This window comes from Hemicordylus capensis, chromosome 2 (genome assembly GCF_027244095.1).
Source record: "Hemicordylus capensis ecotype Gifberg chromosome 2, rHemCap1.1.pri, whole genome shotgun sequence".
In the NCBI taxonomy this organism is placed as follows: domain Eukaryota; kingdom Metazoa; phylum Chordata; class Lepidosauria; order Squamata; family Cordylidae; genus Hemicordylus; species Hemicordylus capensis.
The window spans coordinates 227,332,426-227,358,757 of NC_069658.1; the positions used below are offsets into that span (position 1 = coordinate 227,332,426).

General features: G+C 46.6%; 1 protein-coding gene across 3 annotated transcripts in view; it reads left to right on the forward strand.

Moving 5' to 3' along the window:
- The window catches only part of LOC128341997 (zinc finger protein 420-like), a 34,952-nt gene that overhangs the window by 2,067 nt on the left and 6,553 nt on the right, over nt 1-26,332 (forward strand). For 2 of the 3 annotated variants that reach the window (XM_053288765.1, XM_053288766.1), the window contains exons 1-4: nt 15,964-16,667; nt 17,699-17,825; nt 20,633-20,715; nt 21,213-21,339. In XM_053288765.1, the coding sequence (XP_053144740.1) occupies nt 20,641-20,715; nt 21,213-21,339 (202 nt within the window). In that variant the 5' untranslated portion in view covers nt 15,964-16,667; nt 17,699-17,825; nt 20,633-20,640. Of the gene's footprint in view, nt 1-725; nt 856-3,573; nt 3,657-4,186; nt 4,314-10,420; nt 11,511-15,963; nt 16,668-17,698; nt 17,826-20,632; nt 20,716-21,212; nt 21,340-26,332 lie in introns of those variants that run through there. The other variant, XM_053288767.1, reaches the window with a different exon arrangement.

Here is a 26,332-nt window from a genome sequence, read left to right on the forward strand (position 1 = left end):
TCTTGGGAGCAGCAAAGGACTGAGAATGTGAGCCAGGAGATCCTAAAGGAAGCCCCAGAGAGCAACTTGGAAATCACTCGTGGAGATGATCCACCCACCTCAATCCCTTTGTGGGTTAGGGGCCTTCTTGGGGATGAGGCAGAGCATCTAATTGCATGCAGAAAGCCCCCAGTTCAATCTCTGGCATCTCCATGTAGGGCTGGGATAACCTCCTGCCTGAAAACTTGGAGAAGACGTCGCTGCCAGTCAGATTAGATCATACTGAGCTAGATTTAGGATTTAGGAATATACATTTATTGCTTTTTTGTTGGGTTTATTTACTGCTTTTCATTAAAATAATCTCAGAGTGGTTTACAATATAATTAATTAAAACAATACATAAAATACAAAAGTACAGCTAATATAAAAATAAATTTTCTTTTTAAAGACCCAAATAAAAATACTTAAAGTACAAACCATCAACTGCAAAAGCAATGCTTTCATTCAGAAGCCTGGGTGAAGAGCCATATATTTATTTTATTCCTAAAAACTGTCAAAGACAGTGGAGTGGATGTCAGCCCGGAGAGCCTTCCAAACCCTGGAATGGAATGGAATGGAAATCCATGCATAATGGGCCAAGGATCTGACTTGGTATGAGGCAGTTTCCTCTGGGACTTTCCTGCCCCGTTCCCTTTCTAATGCCTTTCTTCCTGCTCCCTGTTGGGAGTCTCTCCTTTCTGTCTCAGGTGCAAGGACTGTTGTTGGAAGTGGCCACGGACTTCCCTGAGGCTGAGAAGGCTCCATCAGGCACCAGGCAGAGGCCTCTGTCCAAGGAGATCCCCAGGCAGGAGGACAGCAGTGGGGCCACCTTGCTGGGTAAGGAAGTATGGGGTGAAGTAATGAGGCCTCTGCCTCCTCTCTGTGCTTTTCCAGTTTTGGCATTATGCATGCAAATGTTTATTCCCTGTGTTCCGTCTTAAGATGCTGTGCAGGGGAAGAGTTCTGCTGTTCAGTTTTTGGAGGGAAGAGAGCGTTTGGTTTGATTGGCTGTATTCTTTTTTAAGATTGAGAGGACTTGAGGTTTTTAAAAGTTGGTTTGTTTAGCAAATTTGGAGGGGAGAGAGAGAGTGTAAAAGGAGGCTTACTTGCAGCAGAAAGTTAGTGATAGCTGGAGGAAGAGTTTAAAGCTAGCGTTGGAGTTGACTAGGGGTAAGACTCTGAGACACTCTGCTGGGGAAGTGGAGAGGGAAGCAGGCCACAGGAGAAAGCTGACGGGGCAGTCAAAAGCAGAGCGCTTGAAATCACAGAGCTGAAAATCGCTGCAGCCCTGGAGAGGCAGAAAGGACTCAGTAGTGGTGGTAGTGAAAGAGCCTGCCCTATTTCAGGAGAAGCCATCATTTGCACTCCTCTTGAGACTGTTGCTGAGTCTAGTTTGTATTAATTATTTGGCTGGGTTATTCTTTGCTTTACTGGTGCTTTTTGTTCTACCTGGCATTTGTAAACAACATTTTACTTCATGTTACGGAACTGGTTTGAAACTCAGAGGATTTTGAGCCAATTAAACGTTTTCTGGACCTTTCATAGTATCTATGTCAATTATTTCCCCCACCCAATGCCTACATGCCTAAGTATGTTGTATATGGGCTCTGGGCTCGTTGGAGGAAGAACAGGATATAAAATTTAATTTAAAAAAAATTAAAAAATTACATGCATAAGTTACCAATCCACCTTTTGGTCACGTGGAGAGACAGAGGCTCCAGTGACAGGATGGGAAAGGAAAGAAAAGGTTGTGCCGTCGACTCCTGGTGACCACAGAGCAATGTGGTTTTCTTGGCAGAATACAGGAGGGGTTTACCATTGCCTCCCCCGCCCCCCCTGCAGTACGAGATGATGCCTTTCTGCCTCTTCCTATATTGCTGTTGCCCGATAAAGGAGTTTCTCATAGTCTGGGAAACACACCAGCAGGGATTCAAACCAACAGCCTCCTATTCTCTAGGAAGGTTACTTTCCCACTGCACCATTAGGTGTAGAAACTGTCAAAAGAACTCTGCCTGGTGGTAGTGAGTTGTTTTATGCCCAGGGCCTGCTGGGGCCATACCCTCCCCAATCCCCGCTGTCTGTGGTCTGCTTGAATGCTTCCCTGCTCCTGTCTGCGGAGGATTCTCCTCTCTGGCCCCTTGCAAGCTTTTAGAAATCTCTTGGTTACCGGAGTTATATATCCAAGCCTGTATGTTCAGAGATTATGGGTAGAAACCTTTCCTTTCACTGAGCTTAAATACAAAATTGTGCAAAAATCATGTGAAGGATAAAGCATCATGGGAAATGATCAACTTGCCAGGCTGTGCCTCCTCAATATTTTTCGAAACAGTCCCAGGTTCCTACAGTGCAGCACCCAAAAGAGCTCTGGGGGTGGGGGTGGGGCGCAAAGAGTGAGAATGTTCATGGATGGGAGGAAGTACTTGGGCAGACACGGGGGGGGGGAGGCGTCTGCTCCAGTGTGTGACTTTCCCAGATTAAAGGATTTAGTCCACAGGCCTCAGGAAAAGCAACCTGCCACAGTCTCTAGTTTATCTGGCACTTTTAGTATCCACATGTACTTTCTGCAAGGAGAAGACCTGGGAATGAGCAGTAGTGATCGAAAATAGGAAGCTGCCTTATACTGAGTCAGAACATTGGTCCATCTCGCTCAGCACTCTCTACACTGACTGGCTGTGGCTTGCCAAGATTTCAGTTAGGAGTCTTGCCCAGCCCTACCTGGTGATTCTGCCCAGGATTGAACCTGGGACCTTTGGCATGAAAGCAGATGCTCCCCCACTGAGCTAGGACCCCATCCCCAAAGCCAGGGGAATATCTCACAGCAGAGAGGACTCCCATGTCTTCACCCATCCAAATGCAAGGAAAAGTGAGCTCTGCTGAGCGAAGGGACCAATTCATGCTTACTACTGCAGGACTGGCTCTCCAATCCACCTTTACTTGGGAAAAATCATCCCAAGTGGGCATTTCCCCCCATTTATATATATTTATATATTGCCTTCTTTTCTGTCTGATACACCTGACAGAAGGAGAGCATCTGAAATCCTTGCCATGCTTTTATGTTCCCCCGAGTCTTTTTGGGGTACAGACTCTTTTCTACAGCTTCTCCCACAATTTAAATATACAATATATTGTGTTATGACAGTTATCAATATTTTGAGAGGATAGCTGGTGTGGTGGTAGCAAGCATGGATTGTCTGTCCCCCCTTAGCTAAGCAGGGTCCACCCTGGTTACATATGAAAGGGAGACTAGAAGTGTGAGCACTGTAAGATATTCCCCTCAGGGGATGGAGCCGCTCTGGAAAGAGTATATAAGTTCCAAGTTCCCTCCCTAGCAGCATCTTCAAAATGGGGCTGAGAGAGACTCCTGCCTGCAGCCTTGGAGAAGCCTATGCCAGTCTGGGTAGACAATACTGAGCTAGTTGGACCAAGGGTCTGACAAGCCAACATGAAGAAAATTGTTTAACTTGACACTTGATTTTCTCTTTCTCCTCCCCCACCGCGCACAAACTCTCTCTCTTATTCTCCTGTATCCTCCTGTCACTTTTGTGTTCTTTGCAGGTGCTGGAATGAGGCTGCCAATGCCTTCTCAGCCATCCTTTCTTCCTGGTGAGATGGAAGATGCTTCAGCACAACAGAAACTGGTAGGGGAGGGATTGTTGGGGAAAGGAGAATGTGGGGCAGACAGACAACCACTTGGACCTCCCTCAAGGGCTTCAATCGGCCCTCCTTCCTTCGGCTTCTGTCAAAGCTGCTGACTAGGAAGCCTGGAATCTTGTGATGGCTTGAATCTGGCAAACGAGACAAGCAGGCGCCTTTGAAATGGTTGGCTTCCAATTATTGAGCAGGGTTGAAGTAAGTGTGCCTCTTCATCTCAGGAGAGCATCTTTTTCAAGTGGTGGCTGCTGGTATCTCCACTGTGTACTTTTAGTTGCAGCCCCTGTGAGGCAGGACACCCTCCGGCTATGTTTTTTTGCTATTTAAACCACTTGAACCACACATAAATATAATTTAAATACTTTAAACCGCATAGAAATATAATTGATGACCCTGCAGGGAACATTCTCTGCCCTTCTCACAGCACTTTTCCTGAATGCCTCTTGTGGATTCTGCTTCAAGGAAGGAACCATTATGTCTTCTGTGAGGGTGAGCATGTTTCCTTCCTCTCTTGCAGGGCCAGGTGAGCTTTGAGGAGGTGGCTGTGCATTTCACGGAAGAGGAGTGGGCTCTGCTGGATCTGGACCAGAGAACCCTGTGCAGGGAAGTCATGCAGGAGAACAGGAGGAATGTGGCCTCTCTGGGTAAGACTCCTTGAAAGGGAAGAGTAAAAAGCTTGGTTCAGAAATGATGTCGTACAGCGGTCTGTACACTCATACATGTGTTAGGGTGAACGACCATGACTATACAAAACATTGTGGGGTCTCGGAGAAAGTATGCTGATACGCAAAGAGTCCCCCTAAACAAACACATGATTATACCTTTACTTTTGATGGTTAATACATTTACATTTGGCATTAAAACTGTTGACAAAACTGTTCTGGGGTGACTGGTGCAGCACTCCTAAATGTGTTCAGACTTGTGTGGGGCATTAGCGAGATGGGGTGGAGAAATTCCGCATCAGAATAAATTTGTGCAAAGTTCTCTTACTGGGGAAATGAACTGACAGAGAGTTGGTTGAATTTGAACAATAATAAGGTTTTATTGGCGGGAGGAAAGAAATGTTTGGTTAAGGCAATATTACTAAAATATGTTACAGCAATTTATTTATTATTTATTTATTACTTATTATTAAAAATTTTATATTGCCCTTCCAAAAGGCTCAGGGCGGCTCAGGAGATTAACTAGATCGCTTGCAGAGATGCTTTTTTTTTAAAGCTTGGATTTGAATGAGATCAGACTGGCTAGAGGAAGAAGGCTCAGAGAAACAGGCTTTGGGACTTAAGAGAGAAGAAGCAGGTATAGGGAGAGCCCAGAAATGGCGCGAAGAGCAAGACACTGTCTGATGTTACGGCAGGTGCCAAGTCTGGTGCCCAGACGATGGGTGACTCCAGAGACCAAGGGAAGCACACTGGTTCATGAAACTAGGGCCACTGATAGCCCAAAACATGTCCTGAGGCAAAATTCCAGTTGCTCTCCTTTCCCAAAGAGGGAAATTGCAGTGGATCTCAAATGGATCCAATTTCTTTGTTTTCTGTGCTTGAATATAACACAATGATATGAATGGCCAAGCACCACCTGTATATAGATGGACTGAATGGACGGGCAACTGTTCCACTGCCTGCTAAGTGCCCTGTCCCCATATATGCCAACAAATGAGGGGAGCCCACGATCCTGTGAGGCACCTGAGCATGTTAGAATTACAATCCTGTAGTCTGACATAAGCAGAGAGGCTTCTGGGAGCCCACAGAATGGCAGATTTGGCAACTATCTGGAATCACCAATCTGTATACTTGCTTCATAAAGGGTAGATAACATATTATCTAAATAAAACCTGTATAAATCCAGATAATATATTCCTAGACAACAAAAAATATATACTCTCCAAGGCGAAAAAGTCATTACTTAGTCACACACAAACACACACACACGATCTATAAAATATGAAGTATATGTTACAAAAGGGGTATTCCAATGGGAGTCCCGAGTTACCCAGGAGTTTACAAGCTTCTATATCCACCGCGTGGAGTGAATTGTTCCACGGGCTGCTTTTCTGCTCATGGCAAGGCACAGCCCAAGGAGGGACTTTTCCAGATAAATGTCCTACACCAAAAATGTTTCAACCACGGTAGTCTTCGCCAGTGCTATTAGTACTAAAGAATCATACTCTTTGTGTTCCTATGTAATGATTCTACGTAATACAAATATATACACCAATCTGCGTTTACAAACCTCCTTTAGGGTGGTCCTCCCCTCAACTGAGAGCTATATCCACCTCCAATATCTATTGTTACCTCAACAATGGGTTGGTATGTAAACATTTGCTATGGAACAATAATTAATTAATCCATATATCCAAATAATGGATTCACCCATTTTCTAAAATATACAGAATTTCAAAACCTATAAAAGGATATAAACATACTTCGTAAACATTCAGCATTTGGGCCTACTTCAAACCAGCTGTGAATCTCCTCTCTCGGTGGTGTCTCTTCTAGTCATGCATTCAGTTTATAGACTCTAAAGATACCTCAGGTGTTTGGGCCACCTGGGCCTTGTGAGGCCTATGATATACAAAATCTCTTTCTGGAAGTACTTAAAAACCTCACTCAAATGAAATGCTGCAGGCTCAAAAGGATTATTCCCAAGGGAAGTCTATATAACTGATTCTTGGGTGCTCTGATATAAACAGTGCATATCTATGCATAAAAACACAGGCAGATTTAGCCACGGACTTCGGGGACCTGATCCATGGCCTCCTGGAAGCTCACCGAATTTGGGGGGGCAGGCGTGTTCTTGCAGTGGGAGCCTGTCCGGCAGGTGCACCTGCACAGTGTGAATATGGAACGTCGCATGCTGGCGATGTCACGACATTCAACGTTCCATATACACGCTGCGCAGGCGTGCTCGCTGTACAGGCTGCTTCCACTGCGTGGGGGTCCTCCACCACTCGTAGCTCCCCCGGCAGTGAAGATGGCAAATATTGGAGAGGGCCTGCAGTGGGATGGGCGAGGGGTGGTGGTGGGGCTCTAGGGAGCCCCTGATCATTGGAGCCCCCCTACCCAGAGACAGGAGCAGTGGCGGGGCAGCAGCAAGACTTTAAAAAAAAAAGGTGAGCCTTGTGGCGGGGACGACGTGGGAGGACCTCCGAAGCCCTCAGGTCTGGGCTGCTATTGGACCTTGGTGTGCCCCTGCATAAAAAGACCAATCCATAAACCATATGAATACCGAGTTTATCTGAAGCTAAATAGGGATCCAGGTTTCCAAAGGGTTTCCAAATTTCTAACTTATAATGCATCTCCATAATTATCATGCATCTCAACAGATCTCCAGCAATGGCCAGAACTCTACATATGCATTCTAAATCCAATTAACCTCATTTAATCAAAATGTGGTCTAAGTTTTAACTGTGTGGATCCAGAAATGTTTGACGCAGCAATATCTATATATATAATTCTCCTGGGTGTGCCCAGGAGAAATGCGTCCCGGCAGCCCAGCTGATTGGCTGGCAGCACACCCAGGAGAATTCGCTTGCTGGGCGGCTGCGGAGGCAAGGCGGCGGGCCCAGGGCTGCGGCGGCGGAGCCCAGCGAGGCGGTGGGCCCAGCAAGGTGGCGGCGGCCCCGGGGCGAGGCGGCGGGCCTAGCGCGATGGCGGCGGGCCAGGCTGTGGTGGCGGGCCCAGCGAGGCGGGGCAAGGCGGCGGGGCCCAGCGAGGCGGCGGGCCTGATGGCGGTACTCTGGGGCCGGCCAGGCCTGCTGGCGGCGGCGGCCGCACTCTGCCCCGCCGGAGACGGGGGGCGGGAGGAGAGAGAGAGGTAGCCTGGCCTGGCCGGGCCCGGCCGCGGAAGCGAGGCGGTGGGACTGGCCCGGCCGCGGAGGCGAGGCGGCGGGACCGGCCGGGCCCGGCCGCGGAGGCGAGGCGGCGGCGGCTGTACTCGGCCCCCGCAGGGCGGCGGCGGCCGCACGGGTCAGCTAGTATTGCTATATTATACAAGGATATTATAACAGGATATACAATAGACAAGGATATTATCCTTGTGCTTCCAAGTTTTTTCTACACACCAGAACCTTATATCCTCTGCTTCATGGTTCAAGTGTTTGACCAAGAGTGTCTTCCTTATACAACTCTTATGTTCAATAATCAAAATTTTAATGTTCCTAGTTTGGCCCACATCCAACAATGTGCAGGGACATTGTACAGGACACATAATTCGCTATTGAATTGGTCTGACTCGGTTCGGCCCAAGTTCAAGCTGATACAGCCTGCCTCGCTCCCCGGACAGCTTGGGGCTGGCTTGGGGATTCTTTTTTAAAATTAATTAAATAAATAAATATTCACCCTTGGGGTGTGTGGCCGCAGAGGAAGTCTGCCATTTCCCTCTCCCTGGTCCCATGCCGGGGCGCATGCATGACAACCTCAAAAATGGCCACTGTCACCGGAGAAAGTGCCAGAACAGCCCGAAAACAGGACAAAATGGCCCTAAGAAGACCAGGGGAAGGAAACAGCAGGAAATGCACCGCAGCAGCAGCACCGCCTGCCATGCCGCCAGACCCAGCAGTGAGTGTTGTGCACTTAAAAAAAAAACAACTTTAGAATCCCTGAACCGTCTTGAATTTGAGCCGGGATGGGGGTGGGGAGCTGTGTTCAGGGGCACAAAACCGAACATGCTGGCTCTGTTTGAGTCTGGTTGGGATTTGAACCGAATTGGGTAATCCGGTTTCATGCACAGTCCTAGTTCTGAGGATTCTTGACCTTCTTGAATTTGACACGCTACAAACAGAACCATTTCCACACGGGAAATGTCCTGTCGCTGTAGTCCCATTTAATGTATTATTCTTGACCTTTTCCTTATTTCCGTGCTACTGTGAACCAACATATCTCTAAAGTTAGGGCTTAGTTTCTGAGCAAACATAGGTGGGTCATTTCATTTTGGAATATCGTGTAATAAAAACCAATGCTTTTTAATATTCTGTTGGATGGCGTAGGAATGAGTATCAAAAGTGACTGGAACTAGTATCCTTCCTAAGGTGTTCTTTTTTGTGTGTGATTCTGGTTGGAGGATAAAACTGTCTTTCCATCTTAGCTTTATAATACAGTAGTTCTTAGTCATACAGTATAGGTACTCTTCATCTAGAATATGCATTTTTAAAATAGATGTGCATTCATGTTAAACGTGAAGTTGAGTACAGACTCCTCAAGTGCATGGTACGGATAGGAAGGGTACTGATGTATCTGTGTTCAACATAATGCATGAATGACTGTACCAGTGTACAGATCAGGAAAGATCAATTCGATGCTAGGGATCATTAGGAAGGGGATTGAAAGTAAAATGGAAACATTATAATGCCTTTTTACAAATCTGTGGTGCGGCCACATCTGGAGTACTGCATAGAGATTTGGTCACCGTATCTTAAGGATATTGTAGAACTGGGAAAGGTGCAGAAAAGGGCAACCAAGATCATCAGGGGCCTGGAGCACCTTCATTATGAGACTAGGCTACAGCATCTGGGCCTTTTTAGTTTGGAAAAGAAGCCACTAAGGGGAGACATGATCGATGTGTATAAAATGATGCATATAGTGGAGAGGGTGGACAGAGAGAAATTTTTCTCATCTATGGAATTCCTTGCCATGGGATGTGGTGATGGCCACCAGCTTGGATGTCTTTAAAAGAGGCTTAGACATATGCATGGAGGACAGGTCTATCAATGGCTACTAGTCTGGTGGCTATGGGCCACATCCAGCCTCAGAGGCACGATGCCTCTCCATCCCAGTTGCAGGGGAGCAACAGCAGGAGAGAGGGCATGCACATACTTCTTGCCTGTGGGCTACTCAGAGTCATCTGGTGGGCCACAGTGTGAAACAGGATGGTGGACTAGATAGGCCTTGGGCCTGGTCCAACAGGGCTGTTTTTATCTATGCATTTCTTTTAATGCAAACCTTTTTCTGTAAGGACAGGTCCTTTTTCTTTTCTTTTTAATGCAAGCCTTTTTCAATGTAGAATTGATTTTCTTTTCCATGAAGAGCCTATGCTACCAAACCTTTGTATCATAACGTTTATATTATTTATTATTGATTTATTTTATTTTATTTCACGTATTTCTATACCGCCCAAAACTTATGTCCCTGGGCGGTTTACAACCAGATAAAACCAAAAGTAAAACATTGGTTAAACACAGAAACAAGAAATTTAAATTTATTAGACTTTTGGGGACAATAAAAGCTATGTAGAAAAGAACCCGTGTTTATCACCTGCCCAATCTAGACCTGGTTATTATGGTACTTATGTATTAATTAATGGTACTGGGTATTATGTAATGGTACTGATGGGGTGTTTGTTTCAAGATAAGAGGCAGTAATTGGGATAAAATTAGTTCCGATCAGCATTGGCCCCTCTTCTTCAAAGAGTCTCATCTTGACAACCAAGAGGGAGCTTTTGTGTTTCTAGATGCTGAGAAAGCATTTGATAGAGTTGAATCGGTATACTTATTTCAGACATCAGAAGCATTTGGACTTGAAATCCTGTGACCCCCTACCCACACACCCATAGAGCCTGTGTTTCAGCTGGGTTGAGAATCTGGATGGTGACAGCTAGAACTCTCTGCCTGCTACATCCGCCCATGTCTTGGTAACGCAGAGCAGTCTGGCTTTCTTTTTCTTCCCTCAAAAGAACACATTAAGTGGGGGTTGGTCAGTGATTGGAGGCTTCATTTCCATCGCAGGATCTGACCCATTTTCTCTCTTCATTCCAGCAGATGACAGTGGGGAATTGAACAAGGAGGGAGTTTGCAAGGGAGGATTGTTGGGTGGTGCCAGCTGGAAAGAGAGGAAAAAACAGAGAATGAAGACTAAAGCAAAACAGAAGAACAGGAATGGATCTCATCATGGCGAAGTCCATAATATTGGAGTCCAAAAAATAATGGGGAAAGAAACAGAAAAGAGAATGTGCTCTCTGAGAAGGAAAAGCTTCTTTTCTGAACTAAGCTTTCAACCTCAGCGAGAAAAGCACACAAGAGAGAAACCATATAAATGCTTGAAATGTGGAAAGAGTTTCAGTGAGAGGGGAAAACTTACTAGGCATCGAAGAGCCCATACTGGGGAGAAACCATATACGTGCTTTGAGTGTGGAAAGAGCTTCAGTGACAGTGCAACGCTTACCAGGCATCAAAGAACCCATACTGGAGAGAAACCATATCAATGCTTGGAGTGTGGAAAAAGTTTCAGTCGGAGTCAATATCTTACTAGGCATCAAAGAACCCATACCGGAGAAAAACCATATAAATGTTTTGAGTGTGGAAAGAGCTTCAGTCGAAGTGGAAATCTTACTAGCCATCAAAGAGCCCATACTGGGGAGAAACCATATAAATGCTTGGAGTGTGGAAAGAGCTTCAGTCACAGTGCAACTCTTACTCGGCATCAAAGAGCCCATACTGGAGAGAAACCATATAAATGCTTGGAGTGTGGAAAGAGCTTCAGTGAGAACATAAAACTTACTAGGCATCAAGGAAGCCATACTGGAGTCAAACCATATAAATGTTTGGAGTGTGGAAAGAGCTTCAGTCGGAGTGCATATCTTACTAGCCATCAAAGAGCCCATACTGGGGAGAAACCATATAAGTGCTTGAAGTGTGGAATGAGCTTCAGTGAGAACAGAAAACTTACTAGCCATCAAAGAGCCCACACTGGAGAAAAACGATATATGTGCTTGGAGTGTGGAAAGATCTTCAGTGACAGTGCAACTCTTTCTAGGCATCAAAGAACCCATACTGGAGAAAAACCATATAAATGCTTGGAGTGTGGAAAGAGCTTCAATCAGAGCGGAAACCTTGCTAGACATAAAAGAAACCATACTGGGAAGAAACCATATAAATGCTAGGCACCAGCAACTTCTGGTATTGTGCTTGCCGCCCCATGCCAGCGGTTTTAAAGACAGCCCTGGCGGGGGAAACATGTTGGGGTGGTAAGAGCACTCTTCCTGCTCCTTAAAGCTATCCCCCCCCACACACACACACACCTTCAAATCGGCTTGAACGTCAGTCTTTCAAACCAGTTCGGCTGTCCAGGAATGAACCACCGAACCGGTTCATGCACATCCCTCTTAAGAAGCGGACTGAAAGAACTATGGAAATTATAATCTCCAGGTTGTTGTGATCAAAGCAGAATAATGAGTTCCTAATATCTATGGAAATATGAAACTGAAGGGACCCATGAGAATTTGACTCAATAAAGTTTTTAAAACTACAGTTATGTGTGGTGTGTCTTCTCTCCCCCTCCCTCCTGATTGTCCATGATCTCAGAACCTCATCTAGGAAGCCCTATTTCAGTTACCTCCGCGTCCTTCAGCTCAGAGGCTGATATTTGGGTGGGCAGTCAGAGTAGTCCGCTAGGCCCAGGACTGGTGTGAGCCAACGTGGTGTAGTGGTTAGAGTGCTGGACTAGGATCGGTGAGACCCGAGTTCAAATCCCCATTCAGCCATGAGACTAGCTGGGTGACTCTGGGCCAGTCACTTCTCTCTCAGCCTAACCTACTTCACAGGGTTGTTGTGAGGAGAAACCTAAGTATGTAGTACACCACCCTGGGCTCCTTGGAGGAAGAGCAGGATATAAATAATTAAATTAAATTAAATTTGGGTGGGCAGTCAGAGTGCTCCGCTAGGCCCAGGACTGGTGTGAGTGAGCATTCCTGGGGGAGAGCTTGCTGCATGGCTGTGGGTTGTTCTTGCTTGATCAAGGGAGTTTGGGCTGGGTGCTGAGGACACATAGAAGCTGGGGTAGTTGGGTGAGGAATGCGTCTGGGAGAGTGGAAGATTGGGGAGGGTCGGGGAGGGTGATTTCTTAGGTAGTGGGAACTTAGAAGAGGGAAATATGGCAGTGGTAGTTGAGCAGGCCGAAATGGTCCAGCCAGCTGAGATCTGTTTCTTTTTCCGACTTGTCTCTCAGTCCTGCAGCCCCAGCGAGCTCTGGAAACACTCCCTCTAGGATTAGGGTGCTGCTGCTGAATGCCAGGTCAGTAAATGGTAAAACATCTCTCATCCATGATTTGAGTGTGGGTGAGCATGCTGACCTGGTATGTCTGACGGAGACCCTCAGCTGGACTGACAGGCTTCAGAAAACTAGCACTTTGTACTCCCACTGAGATTAATAGGATAAAAAAATTGTCCCATCCCAATAAAACTGCTTATGAGTAACTTAGTGTGGATGTGTCCCTGTGACAGTAATAGCTTATCTCCCAAATTGTAAGACTTAAACTTGTAGAGGGTGTGTGTGCACACGAATATTTGAATGTTGCATTTATGAGACTGGCTACTCCACTCACTAACTTGCATCCAAATTTTGCTTATAAGTAATCTTAGTGAAATCAATGAGAGAAGAAAGTTTGTCCCATTACTCATGAGAAACTCTTTATCTCCGCAAACCCTCTGTGCATCCTCTATCACAATAGCTGTGACATTAATTCTGGATGGGGTGGGGGGATATCACCAGTGGTCTCGGTACTACATTGAGGAGAAAGAGCTGGTCTTGTGGAAGCAAGCATGACTTGTTCCTTAGACTAGCAGGGTCTGCCCTGGTTGCATATGAAAGGGAGACTAGAAGTGTGAGCACTGTAAGCAGGGGTATATCTAGGGGAAATGGCGCCTAGGGCAAGCACTGAAATTGCGCCCCCACCCGCCCCATCCAAACATCTGACAGCCATCTTTCAGATAACTTTACCATATCAGCTCAAAAATACAAGTCAAACTTGTTAATTAAGAAATCTTTTAATTTACAAATTATGGCTCTACCTGAAAATTATAACTGCACCTTCCTTGCTTTTACTGATCCTCCACAAAAATTTTCTTCAGTGGAGTTTTCTGGGAATCCCTGCTTTTTTAGAATTACAACTAGAGATCAAGAAGAGCAAAGTTTTTTAAACTGCAGCTTGGACTTCTCTTGACCCAAGGGGGGATCTATGGTTTCCTGCACCAAAGCTGGCCTAAATCGACCTAAAATAGAAATATGTGCTTAGAAGTCACATCAGTCCAAATTTATTTCTCTTTGGTCATTTCCAAATAACTATTTGGGCGTAAAAAGGGCTATAGTGGGGACAACCCAGGGGCTTGGTGTTAGGTTTGAGCTGGATAGTCAATTCTCCTTTCCTTGTGACACAGTTTAATAATTTTGTGGCTGAGAGTGGAGGTGCTCTAATTACTTTGCTAGGGCTCTTGTCTCTGTAGCAGGTAATGGACTTAGCACATAGAGTTTCTTCTGTTCTGTTGTTTGCTTCTAAGACTCTAAATACACCAAGGCACATTAGACAGCTCATTCTTTTTTAAAAGGTTGGCTCACATAACTGCCTGCTTCTCTTCCTCCTCCTGAGGCACAATAATATTATACATTCTCTCTCTTCCCTCACTCTTCTGGCAGAGACAGCCTACCTTTCCCCCTAGCCCCTGGAGACAGAGACAGAGAGAGCGAGCGCAAAGTTCTGCCCTGCTTTCCCAGCCTGAGCTGGGTCATGGTGTGTGATTGTGTTGGTTGTTAGTGAAGTAGAAGTTTTCATTCTTTTAATTCTAGCAGGTGAGGAGGAGGGTGGTTGAAGAAACTTGGGATGTGTGCCGCTTGACTCTTGAGCAATTAGCTGGCTTCTTCTGGGGCTCCGGGTGTCTCAGTCTCGGCTGGGGTGGGGGGCGGCGGGTGACCTTCCCACTCGTCACCTACAGTAACCCGGGCCTGGGAGAGGCGGCGGCGGGCGGCAGTGACAGGCTATCTTAAGTTTTTCCACACTGACTAGCCCGGGGGGGGACGACCGGTGGCTCTTCTCGAGGGAAGCCCGGCTAAGGCAGGCTGCCGGGGACGCACGTGCGCCGCGTGCGGGACCTCTGGGGGGGAAGGGAGGGACCCAGGGAGATGCCGGGCGCAGCGGCGGCGGCAAGAATGAAGCTCCCCTCCAGTCGTGTGTGTGCCCAAGAGAGCGAGGGAGCTGGCGCCGCGCCCACTTCTCCTCCTCCCCACGACCCACCATCAAGGCTCCCTCTCCTTCAAGGGAAGGGTGATCTCCCCAACCATCCCCGTCCCCGGCACAGTAACATGGGACGGACGATTTCCCAGCCCGCCCGCCCAGGCCCAGCAGGCAAGCGTGCATTGCACCCCCGGCCCCTCGAGCAGCAGCAGGGCTTAACAATGGGGGATGGGGCCCTGGATGGCCGCCATTTGAGGGAGGAGGAGAGGCACGGTCGACGACGGCATGCAGCTACCACCAGCGCAGCTCCTGTGCTTGAGAGAGCGAGGGAGCCGCCGGGGATGGTTGGGGAGATCACCCTTCCCTTGAAGGAGAGAGAGCCTTGACAGTGGGTCGTGGCCATGGGTGGGGGTCATGCCAATGAGTAACTAACATACTAAAACTCTCTAAGGGTCAGTCTGAGCTGTAGGTTTGCAGCAGAAGGGGTTCATGTGTTGTTAAAGGTTGGGAACAGTATTCCCTCTAACTGGGATTCCCAGAGGTTGACTACAACTCCCGGCATCCCCATATGCAATAGCTTTTCCTTGGGGGGTTATGGAAGTTGTAGTCAACATCTGAGAATCCCTGTTAAAGGGAACACTGTTTGGGAACCTTTTTTCCTGAGGGATTTTTCTAATCTGTGAGCCTGCCCATGCTTACTCAGGACAATGGGAACTGCAAGACAGAAGAGGTGCTGTGATGTTTCATGTTTTTTCTGTTGCACTTGGGGTGGAAGCCCATGACTCCTTTACTGGGCAAACCCTTGCCAAGCAAATAAGAGTGCTTTTGTTTCCCACACCGTTTTTGGCCCAGATTTCCTTCAAATTCTGTAAGACCTTTGGGGTGGTGTACAAAAATATACTGAAGAAATAAGAATAATAAAATAAAAATCTTAGATAAAATATCCTGGTCAGGGTCAGTCGTAGGAGAGGCAGGACAAATGAAGCACTGAAACTGTATCAGCTTAGCCAGCTTGAGGTGTGAGCTGAAACTGAAAGGTAAGAGGAAAAGGCCTCAGCCAGCGTGACCTGCCGGCCTGAAAACATTGGCTGTCGTACTCCGTCCCTGAAAGAGCCAGACACACAGATTTTAGCCACGGGGCGGAGCCACTATTGGGCCAACGGGTTCAAAGAACCCGGGCTATGCCCAATCAGGGGCCGCGACTCACTGCCCCAACACGCCCCCTGCATCTGACTCAGTGCAACCAGCGGCTCTTCCCTGCTAGGAAGCGTACGTAGCGCCTCAAGAACCTATGTATTAAATAATGCGTGTGTCACGGTGTGTGCGCATAGGGAGATTGGGGGGGGGGGGGCGCTCCAAAGGCCATTAGGTGCAGACTCCAGCCCGCATTTTATATGCCGGAGACGAAAGAGAGATCACAACATCTCGGAGCTTGGCTCGGTGGTCCCTGAGAGATGCTTGCAGGAGACTCAAGAAGGTTTGAAAACAACCAGAGAATCGGGGCTCCCCTTTGCAGCGGAATTAAAAGAGAACCGCCGCTGAGCTGCTGCTGCTGCTGCTGATGCCAAGATCGATAAGTTTTTTTCTTTTGCTACTTGTACTCCTCCTCCAGCTGTTCCAAGAGAGCACTTTCTCTCTTCTAGTTGCAAACCCCGCCCCCGACCCCCTTTTGAACCCAGAAGAAAGACCGTAGAGGTAGAAAAAGACAAGAGATGCACAGCAGGACCTTCCGGTTCATCTTGGATTGCTATCCTCAGGGGTTCGTCACTCACAGACGCTCCATTTCATCGCCCTATCCTGCTGTGTCTCGGGGAGGAAGGAAATTGTGAGGCAGGATCTTTTGCACAGCAAATGCCTCTCCCGGTTGTGTTTGGTGCATTTTCTTGACGTGGAGCTGGAGGCCGATCCCTGAAGGAGCAAAAAAAAAAAAAAAAGTTCCCATGTTCCTGCTTTCACACGGAACTTCGTGAAAGCCCCGTGAAAAAGGAGCCGTGGCTTTCACGCCTCTCCTGTTGGCGGAAAGTGACTAACTTCCGTCTTCTCATCCCTGAAGGGCTCTGGTGAGTCCCACGTGCATTTGGAGGGAGGGGCTACGTGGAGGGCTGGTGGTGGGAAACGCCAGGTGGGCATGGGAGGGGCGGATGTGGGTGGGAGAGGACAAAGGCAGGCATATAAGGCAGCTGCTGATGAGGGATGGCAGACTTGGAGGAGCAAGAGCTGTTCACCCATCCCAGATTTCCTGGATGAGGGATTTCTTTTCCCTTCTCAGCAAAGCAAAGAGCTCACTTGGAGTGATATTCAATGCAGTTCCAAACTGATTAAAAAAACCAAAAACATTTTATATCCCGCTCTTCCTCCAAGGAGCCCAGAGAGGTGTACTATATAGTAAAGTTTCCCTTCACAACCACCCTGTGAAGTAGTTTAGGCTGAGAGAGAAGTGACTGGCCCAGAGTCACCCAGCAAGCCTCATGGCTGAATGGGGATTTGAACTCGGTCTCCACGGTCCTAGTCCAGCACGCTAACCACCACACCACTGGCTCCCTGCAGGAGTTCGGAACAGGGCAGGTAAAAAGAGCATCTTTGCAGTTGCCCAGATCTTTGGTCAACCTGGCTCACTTTTGTCTACATATGTTTGGTAGTAGCTTCTGAAGTTGCAAGCAGGGATCTTTTTCTTTCTTTCTTCCTTCCAGCATAAGTTGACCTTGAAACCAGAAACCTCCTGAAATGGATGATTAGAAAGGAAGAGGAAGGGGTTGGGGAGTATTGTAGAAGAAAAAGGATGAAAATCATGGTGGGAGGACTCAAGAGAAAGCCAAGGGGAGGGGACTTACTAGGGACAGGTCAAAGGATGCTGCACCGAAGCCTTTGTTATGTGGCCTTCAAGGAAAGAGATACCTCCCTCCCCCCCGCCCCACTTCATACCTCAACCTTTCTAGTTTCTCTTTGACTCCTGGTTATTGGCACATTTTCTTGCAGGGAGAAAACTTTCTAGGTGGAATTTACATCTTTCATGTACCTTTCATGTACCTTTCCCTTTACAATCACTCTCTCCCTGCTCCCTGTTGGGAGTCTCTTCTTCTGTCTGTCTCAGGTGCAAGGACTGTTGTCGGAAGCGGCCCCTGACTTCCCTGAGGCCGAGAAGGCTCCATCAGGCACCAGGCAGAGGCCTCTGTCCAAGGAGATCCCCCAGGAGGACAGCAGTGGGGCCACCTTGCTGGGTAAGGAAGTATGGGGTGAAGGAATGAGGTTTCTATCTCCACTCTGTGCTTTTCAAATGTTGGTATAATGCTTGCAATTGTTTATTCCCTGTGTTCAGGGGAAGAGTTCTGCTGTTCAATTTTTGGTAGGAAGAAAGGGTTTGGTTTGATTGGCTGTATCTTTTTTAAGATTGAGAGGACTTGAGGTTTTTAAAAATTGGTTTGTTTAGCAAATCTGGAGGGGAGAGAGATAAAGCGAGAGAGTGTAAAAGGAGGCTTACCTGCAGCAGAAAGTTAGTGATAGCTGGAGGAAGAGTTTAAAGCTAGCATTAGAGTTGACTAGGGGTAAGACTCTGTTGGAGCAGTGGAGAGGCAAACAGGCTGCAGGAGAAAGCTGATGGGGGTGGTCAGAAGCAGAGTGCTTGAAATCACAGAGCTGAAAATCGCTACAGCACTGGAGAGGCAGAAAGGACTCCGTAGTGGTAGTAGTGAAGGAGCCTGGCCTATTTTGGGGGAAGGACAGAAGCCTTGGGAGAAGCCGTCTTTTGCACTCCTCTTGAGACTGTTGTTGAGTCTAGTTTGTATAAGTTATTTGGCTGGGTTATTCTTTGCTTTCCTTGTGCTCTTTGTACTACCTGGCATTTGTAAACAAAATTTTACTTAATATTACAGAACTATTTTGAAACTCAGAGGCTTTTGAACCAAGTTAACGTTTTCTGCACCTTTCCATACTGTCTCTGTCAATTGTTTTATTTATTTATTTATTTGATTGGATTTGTATACTGCCCTTCCAAATGGCTCAAGGCGGTTTACAATTAAAATAATATAACAAATAATTTAAAAAAAAAATTGAAACAATAATTAAACAATGGCAGTAATTAAAAACCCTGAAACCGGGTTAAAATATTAAAACCGATTAAAAAAAACCCTGGAAAGCCAGGCCAAACAAATACGTTTTAAGTACGTATAAATAGGTTTTTCCTCACCCATTGCCTACTTGCCTAAGCTACCAATCCACCTTTTGGTCATGCGGAGAGAAAGAGGCTCCAGTGACAGGGTGCGAAAGGAAAGGAGGTCATGCATCACGACCACAGAGCAATGTGATTTTCTTGGCAGAATACAGGAGAGGTTTACCATTGCCTCCCCCCCGTGCAGTATGAGATGATGCCTTTCTGCTTCTTCCTATATTGCTGCTGCCCGATAAAGGAGTTTCTCATAGTCTGGGAAACACACCAGAGGGGATCCAAACCAACAGCCTCCTGTTCTCTAGGAAGGTTACTTCCCCACTGCGCCATTGGGTGCAGAACTTGTCAAAAGAACTCAAGACTGGTGGCAGGGAGTTGTTCTATGCCCAGGGACTGCTGGGGCAGTACCCTCCCCAATCCCCGCTGTCTGTTTTCTGCTTGAATGCTTCCCTGCTCCTGTCTGCGGAGGATTCTCCTCTCTGGCCCCTTGCAAGCTTTTAGAAATCTCTTGGTTACAGGAGTTATATATCCAAGCCTGTATGTTCAGAGATTATGGGTAGAAACCTTTCCTTTCATTGAGCTTAAATACAAAATTGTGCAATAATCATGTGAAGGGTAAAGCATCATGGGAAATGATCAAATTGCCAGGCTGTGCCTCCTCAATATTTTTCCTGGTGTCTGTCCCATTTTCCTACAGTGCAGCACCCAAAAGAGCTCAAGGGGGCGGGGGGGCGGGGGCAAAGAGGTAGAACGCTCGTGGGCGGGAGGAAGTATTTGGGCAGGCATTGGGTTGGTGGGAGGTAAGTCTGCTCCATTTTGTGACTTTCCCAGATTGAAGGGTTTAGTCCGCAGCCCACGGGGGAAAAGAACCTGCCACAGTCTCTAGTTTATCTGGCTCTTTTAGTATCCACGTGTGCTTTCTTCAAGGCGAAGACCTGGGAATGAGCAGAAGTGATCGAAAATAGGAAGCGGCCTTATACTGAGTCAGAACATTGGTCCATCTCGCTTAGCACTCTCTACGCTGACTGGCTGTGGCTTGCCAAGATTTTAGTTAGGAGTTTCGCCCTGCCCTACCTGGTGATTCTGTCCAGGATTGAACCTGGGACCTTTGACATGAAAGCAGATGCTCCTCCACTGAGCGATGACCCCATTCCCGAAGCCAGGGGAATATCTCACAGAAGAGAGGACTCCCATGTCTTCATCCATCCAAATGCAAGGAAAAGTGAGCTCTGCTGAGCGAAGGGGACAATTCATGCTCACTACTGCAAGACTGGCTCTCCAATCCACCTTTACTTGGGAAAAATCATCCCAAGTGGACATTCCCCCTCATTCATTTTTTAATACATTTTGCCTTCTTTTCTGTCTGATACACCTGACAGAAGGAGAGCATCTGAAATCCTTGCCCTGCTTTTATGTTCTCCTTGTGTGGGGTAGACCCTTTTCTACAGCCTCTCCCATAGTTTAAGTATACAATATATTTTGTTATGACAGTTGTCAAGATTTTGAGAGAAGAGCTGGTCTTGTGGTATTCTTGTCCTCTTAGCTAAGTAATGTCCGCCCTGGTTGCATATGAAAGGGAGAGTAGAAGTGTGAAGTTATTCCCCTGAGGGGATGGAGCTGCTCTTGGAAGAGCAGCTATGTTCCAAGTTCCCTCCCTGGCAGTATCTCCAAGATAGGGCTGAGAGAGATATTCCGGCCTGAAACCTTGGAGAAGCTGCTCCCAGTCTGCGTAGACAATACTGAGCTATATGGACCAAGGGTCTGACACGCCCACATGAAGAGAATTGTTTAACTTGACACGTGATCCTATCTGTCTCTCTTTTATTCTCCTATGTCCTCCTGTCACTCTTGTGCCCTTTGCAGGTTCTGGAATGACGCTGCCAGGGCCTTCTCAGCCATCACTTCTTCCTGGTGGGATGGAAGATGCTTCAGGACCACAGAAGCAGGTAGGGGAGGGATTGTTAGGAAAGGAGAATGTGGGGCAGACAGACAACCCCTTGGACCTCCCTCAGGAACTACTATCGGCCCTCTTTCCTTTGGCGTCTGTCAGAGCTGTTGACTAGGAAGCCTTGAATCTTGTGAAGGCTTGAATCTGGCAAACTACACAAGGAGCCGCCTATGAAATGGTTGGCTTCCAATTATTGAGCAGGGTTGAATGTGCCTTTTCATTTCAGGAGAGCATCTTTTTCATGTGATGGCTGCTGGTATCTCCACTGTGTGCTTTTAGTTGAGGTCCCTGTGAGGCAGGGACTAATTTAAATACTTTAAACCACACATAATTTAAATACTTTAAACCACACGTAAATATAATTGATGACCCTGCAGGGAACATTCTGTGCCCTTCTCACACCAGCTCATCTGAACAGCTGTTGAGGATTGTGCTTCAAGGAAAGAGCCATTATGCATTCTGTGAGGGTGAACATGTTTCCTTCCTCTCTTTCAGGGCCAGGTGACCTTTGAGGAGGTGGCTGTGCTTTTCACGGAAGAGGTGTGGGCTCTGCTGGATCTGGACCAGAGAACCCTGCACAGGGAAGTCATGGAGGAGAATAGGGGCAATGTGGCCTCTCTGGGTAAGGCTCCTTTTTTTTTTCTTGAAAGGGGAGAGTAAAAAGCCTGGTTCAGACATGATGTTGTGCAGATGTCTGTACACTCATACAGTATATGTGTTAGGGTGAATGACCATGACTATACAAAACCTTGTGGGGTCTTGGAGAAAGTATGCTGATACTCAAAGAGTTCCCCTAAACAAACACATGATTATACCTTTATCTTTGATGATTAATACACTTACATTTAGCATTAAAACTGTTGACGAAACTGTTCCTGGGTGACTGTTGAAGCACCCCTAAATGTGTTCAGGCTTGTGTGGGGCATTAGCGAGATGGGGTGGAGAAGTTCCACATCAGAATACATTTGTGCAAAGTTCTGTTACTGGGGAAATGAACTGACAGAGGGTAGGTTAAGTTTCAACAATAATAATGTTTTATTGGAGGGAGGAAAGAAATGTTTGGTTAAGGCAATATTACTTAGATATGCTACAGAGATAAACTAGATCACTTGCAGAGACACATTTTTTTAGTTTGGATTCGAATGAGATGAAGTCCAGACTGGCTAGAGGAAGAAGGCTCAAAGAAACAGGCATTTGGACTTAAGAGAGAAGAGGCAGGGATAGGGGGAGCCCAGAGATGGTGCGAAGAGCAAGACACGGCCTGGTGTTACGGCGGGTGCCAAGTCTGTTGCCCAGACGATGGGTGATTCCAGAGACCAAGGGAAGCACACTGGTTCATGAAACCAGGGCCACTGATAGCCCAAAATGTGTCCTGAGGCAAAATTCCAGTTGCACCTCTTTCCCAAAGAGGGAAATTGCGGTGGATCTCAAAAGGATCCAATTTCTTTGTTTGCTGTGCTTGAATATAATACAGTGACGTGAATGGTCAAGCACCACCTGTATGTAGGTGGACCGAATGGACGGGCAAGGACTTATCTGTCAGGTCAGAAGGACCCAGTCATCCAATTAGTATTTTAATGAGCACACCTCTTGAGCGCCTATTGCCAACTTAGCTCTTTTTTGTTGGGGAAGGCATGCCTTATCTGCTTTTTCCTGCTGAGGTGATTAGTTCCGGCTTGTTTGAGGCTTGTTAACTTGCAAGTTAGCTCCGGTCTGCTTACAGATTCCCAACACAGGGAAAGGTGCGAGGCTAATCCCCTGTCAATTTGCCTGATGGCTGGTGAACCTGGGGGCAACTGTCCCACTGCCTGCTAAGTGCCCTGTCCCCATATGCCAGGCCTGCACAACTTAAACCCTCCTGCAGATGTTGGCATACAACTCCCATAATCCCGGGTTATTGGCTGCGGTGGCTGCGGATTATGGGAGTTGTAGTCCAAAAACAGCTGGGGGAGCTAAGTTGAGCAGGCCTGCCATATGTCAACAAATCGAGAGCCCATGATCCTGTAAGGCTCCTGAGCATGTTAGGAGTGAGAACTACAAGCCTGTAGTCTCAGACATAAGCAGAGAGGCTTCTGGGAGCCCACAGAATGGCAGTGTTGGCAACTATCTGGAATCACCAGTCTGTATACTTGCTTCATAAAGGGTAGATAACATATCATCTAAATAAAACCTGTATAAAACCAGATAGTATATACCTAGACAACAAACAAAATATACTCTCCAAGGTGAAAATATCATTACTACACACACACACACACACACACACGATCTATAAAATATGAAGTATATGTTACAAAAAGGGTATTCCAATGGGAGTCCCGAGTTACCCAGGAGTTAACAAGCTTCCATATCCACTGTGTGGAGTGAATTGTTCCACGGGCTGCTTTTCCACTCATGGCAGGGCACAGCCCAAGGAGGGACTTTTCCAAATAAATGTTCTACCCCAAAAATGTTTCAACCATGGTAGTCTTCGCCAGTGGCATTAGTACTGAAGAATCATACTCCTTGTGTTCCCATGTGATGATTCTACATAATACAAATATATACACCAAACTGTGTTTACCAACCTCCTTTAGGGTGGTCCTCCCCTCAACTGAGAGCTCTATCCACCTCTAATGTCTGTTGTTACATCAACAGTAGGTTAGTATGTAAACATTTTATATGGAACAGAAATTCATCCATCCATTCATCCATATATCCAAATAATGGATTTATCCATTTTCTAAAACATACAGGATTTCAAAACCTATAAAAGGATATAAACATTCTTAGTAAACATTCAGCATTTGGGCCTACTTTAAACCAGCTGTGAATCTCCTCTCTCGGTGGTGTCTCTTCTATTCATGCAAAGAGTTTTATAGACTCTAAAGGTATCTCAGGTGTTTGGGCCACCTGGGCCTCGTGAGGCCTATGATATAAAAAATCATTTTCTGGAGTACTTAAAAACCTCACTCAAATGAAATGCTGCAGGCTCAAAAGTATTATTCCCAAGGGAAGTGTGTATATATACATAAACAGTGTATATCTTTGCATAAAAAAACAGGCAGATTTAGGCACAAACTTTGGGAACCTGGTCCGTAGCCTCCTGCCTCCTAGAAGTCCTCTGAATTGGGAGGGAGGCCTCCTGCACTGGCAGCCTGTCCGGCGGGCGCACCTGTGCAGTGTGAATATGGAACGTCGCATGCTGGTGAAGTCACGGCATGCAACGTTCCATATACACACTGTGCAGGCGTGCCCGCTGGACAGACTGCTGCTGCTGCAGCATGGGGGAGTCCTACTCCACTCATAGCTCACCCCCCACCCTGGCGGTGAAGATGGCAACTATCAGCGAGGGGCTGCGGTGGGGCTCTTGGGAGCCCCTGATCATTGGAGCCCCCCAATCTGGAGGCAGGAGCAGTGGCAGGGCAGCAGCAGGACTTTAAAAAGTAAGTAAGGTGAGGCTCGGGGGGGGGGGTGACGCAGAAGGGCCTCCAAACCTCTTCAGGACTGGGCTGCTATTCTACTTCTGTGCACCCCTGCATAAAAAGACTAGTCCATAAACCTTATGAATACATAGTTTATCCAAGCTAGTGGCCATCACCACATCCCATGGCAAGGGATTCCATAGATGAGAAAGATTTCTCTCTGTCCACCCTCTCCACTATGTGCATCATTTTATACACAGCGATCATGTCACCCCTTAGTGGCTTCTTTTCCAAACTAAAAAGGCCCAGATGCTGTAGCCTAGCCTCAGATGGAAGGTGCTCCAGGCCCCTGATAATCTTGGTTGCCCTCTTCTGCACCTTTTCCTGTTCTACAATATCCTTAAGATACAGTGACCAAAACTCTATACAATACTCAGAGGCGTAACTAGGGAAAACGGCGCCCAGGGCAAGCACTGAAATTGCGCCCCCCCCCCCGCGGCCCACAGCATACATCTGACTGACACGTAATCTACTCTTCCACCAGTGCCTGCCTATGCTCACATTCTGCCTGGTACAGAAAGTGATCACATTTCATTTCCAGCCATGGAAGTGTGTTTTATTCTTGCTTTTTGCACAACTCTGTGAGCCTGCCACATGAGTTTCTGTGGAGATGCTGCTTGCTTCAATATATAGCACGTTAATCACCTTAAAAAATTAAGAAGAGAATTGTGGATGGCGTTATAAACCACAAAATATGGAACAGCGTTTTTGGCAGGGATAAACCTAGTGCTTTGTAAACACAGGATTCATCTTCAGTTTGGGAGCAGTTAAAGGAGTCCACGGTTAGATACAAAGCAGTGGGAATGCTATGAACCAACACCATATCCAAGTTTGTATGCTGTGTTAATTAAACTTTCATGAAACTTCTTTTGCCACTTTGATGTTGAAATAGAGCAGTAAGGCAGGAAGAATCATGAGGTAGCCAAGTTGCTGGGTGATCTTGGGCTTGTCATGATCTCTCAGCCTAACCTACATTACAGGGTTGTTGTGAGAACAAAGCAGGAAGATTATGCAGGTTGCTCTGAACTTGGAAGAGAACAAATATAATAGATAATGTAATCAACAAGCATCAAATAAATTGGGGCTTCTTCTTGCTGAGCCAAATTGTCTATCTAAATGAAATAATCTGCTTATAAACTCCCTTGTGAATAGTCCTACGCAAAGATTCATTGTTGCTGTTTTTAAATTATGTCATTTGCACATATTTCACACATCCAAACACAATCACTTACAGGGACATACATTGGGGAAGAGAAATTGCATCCAGTTGTAATACATCTCTGAATATTTTTATACTGCTTTTCAACAAAGTTCTCAAAGCACTTTACACAGAAAAAATAAATATAAATAAATAAAATAGTTCCCTGTCTAGAAAGGGCTTACAATCTAAAAAAGAACATAAAGCATTGGCAGGCACCAGCAACAACCACTGCAAGGAAGGATGTTGTGCGGCGTTTGAATAGGGACACTGCTCTCCCCTTGTAAATATAAAAGAATAACCACTTTAAAAGGTACCTCTTTGCTCAGTTAGCATATATACACACACCAATAAACATATTCTCTCACGTACACATTGCTCAGAGTCAGACATCACTGCAAATCAAAGCGGAACTTCTTACATGCTCGTTACATGTTAAGATTCCTCAAGGCAACTGCGGGGGTGGAGCGTCTGCCTTTCCAAAGCTCCTCCCTCTCCACTCTCGGCACAATTTGTGCCTTTTATTTAATTGATTAAATCTGTGTGCTGCTGTGATTTGAGGAGGGGTAGATCAAAACGAGCAGCAGCCCCACCCTTACCCCCTTCCCGGGTTACAGAGAGCTGCTCTTTATGAAGACATGAAAGCGATGTCGTTTTAAACGTCACTAGTTAATGGCTTTTTTACCTGATGTGAGACTGTGTACCCTACCAGCCTTTCGGACAAATTGCAGGCAGAATTTTGAAACATAGGATCTGGGATAATTCTCTTGGAATATCTGAAAGCGGGTCTTTCCCCTCCCTCCCTCTTTTGCCAGCCTTTGAAGTCTTTTTCTCCGTCAGAACGGAGGGCACCACCTGTGGCTTGGGTTCTCTTGATTACTCTCAGAGGCTTTTGAAGAATAAAGCATCGCCAATGGAGATGAAAATGAAAAATAGAGGAGTAACAGACAGCC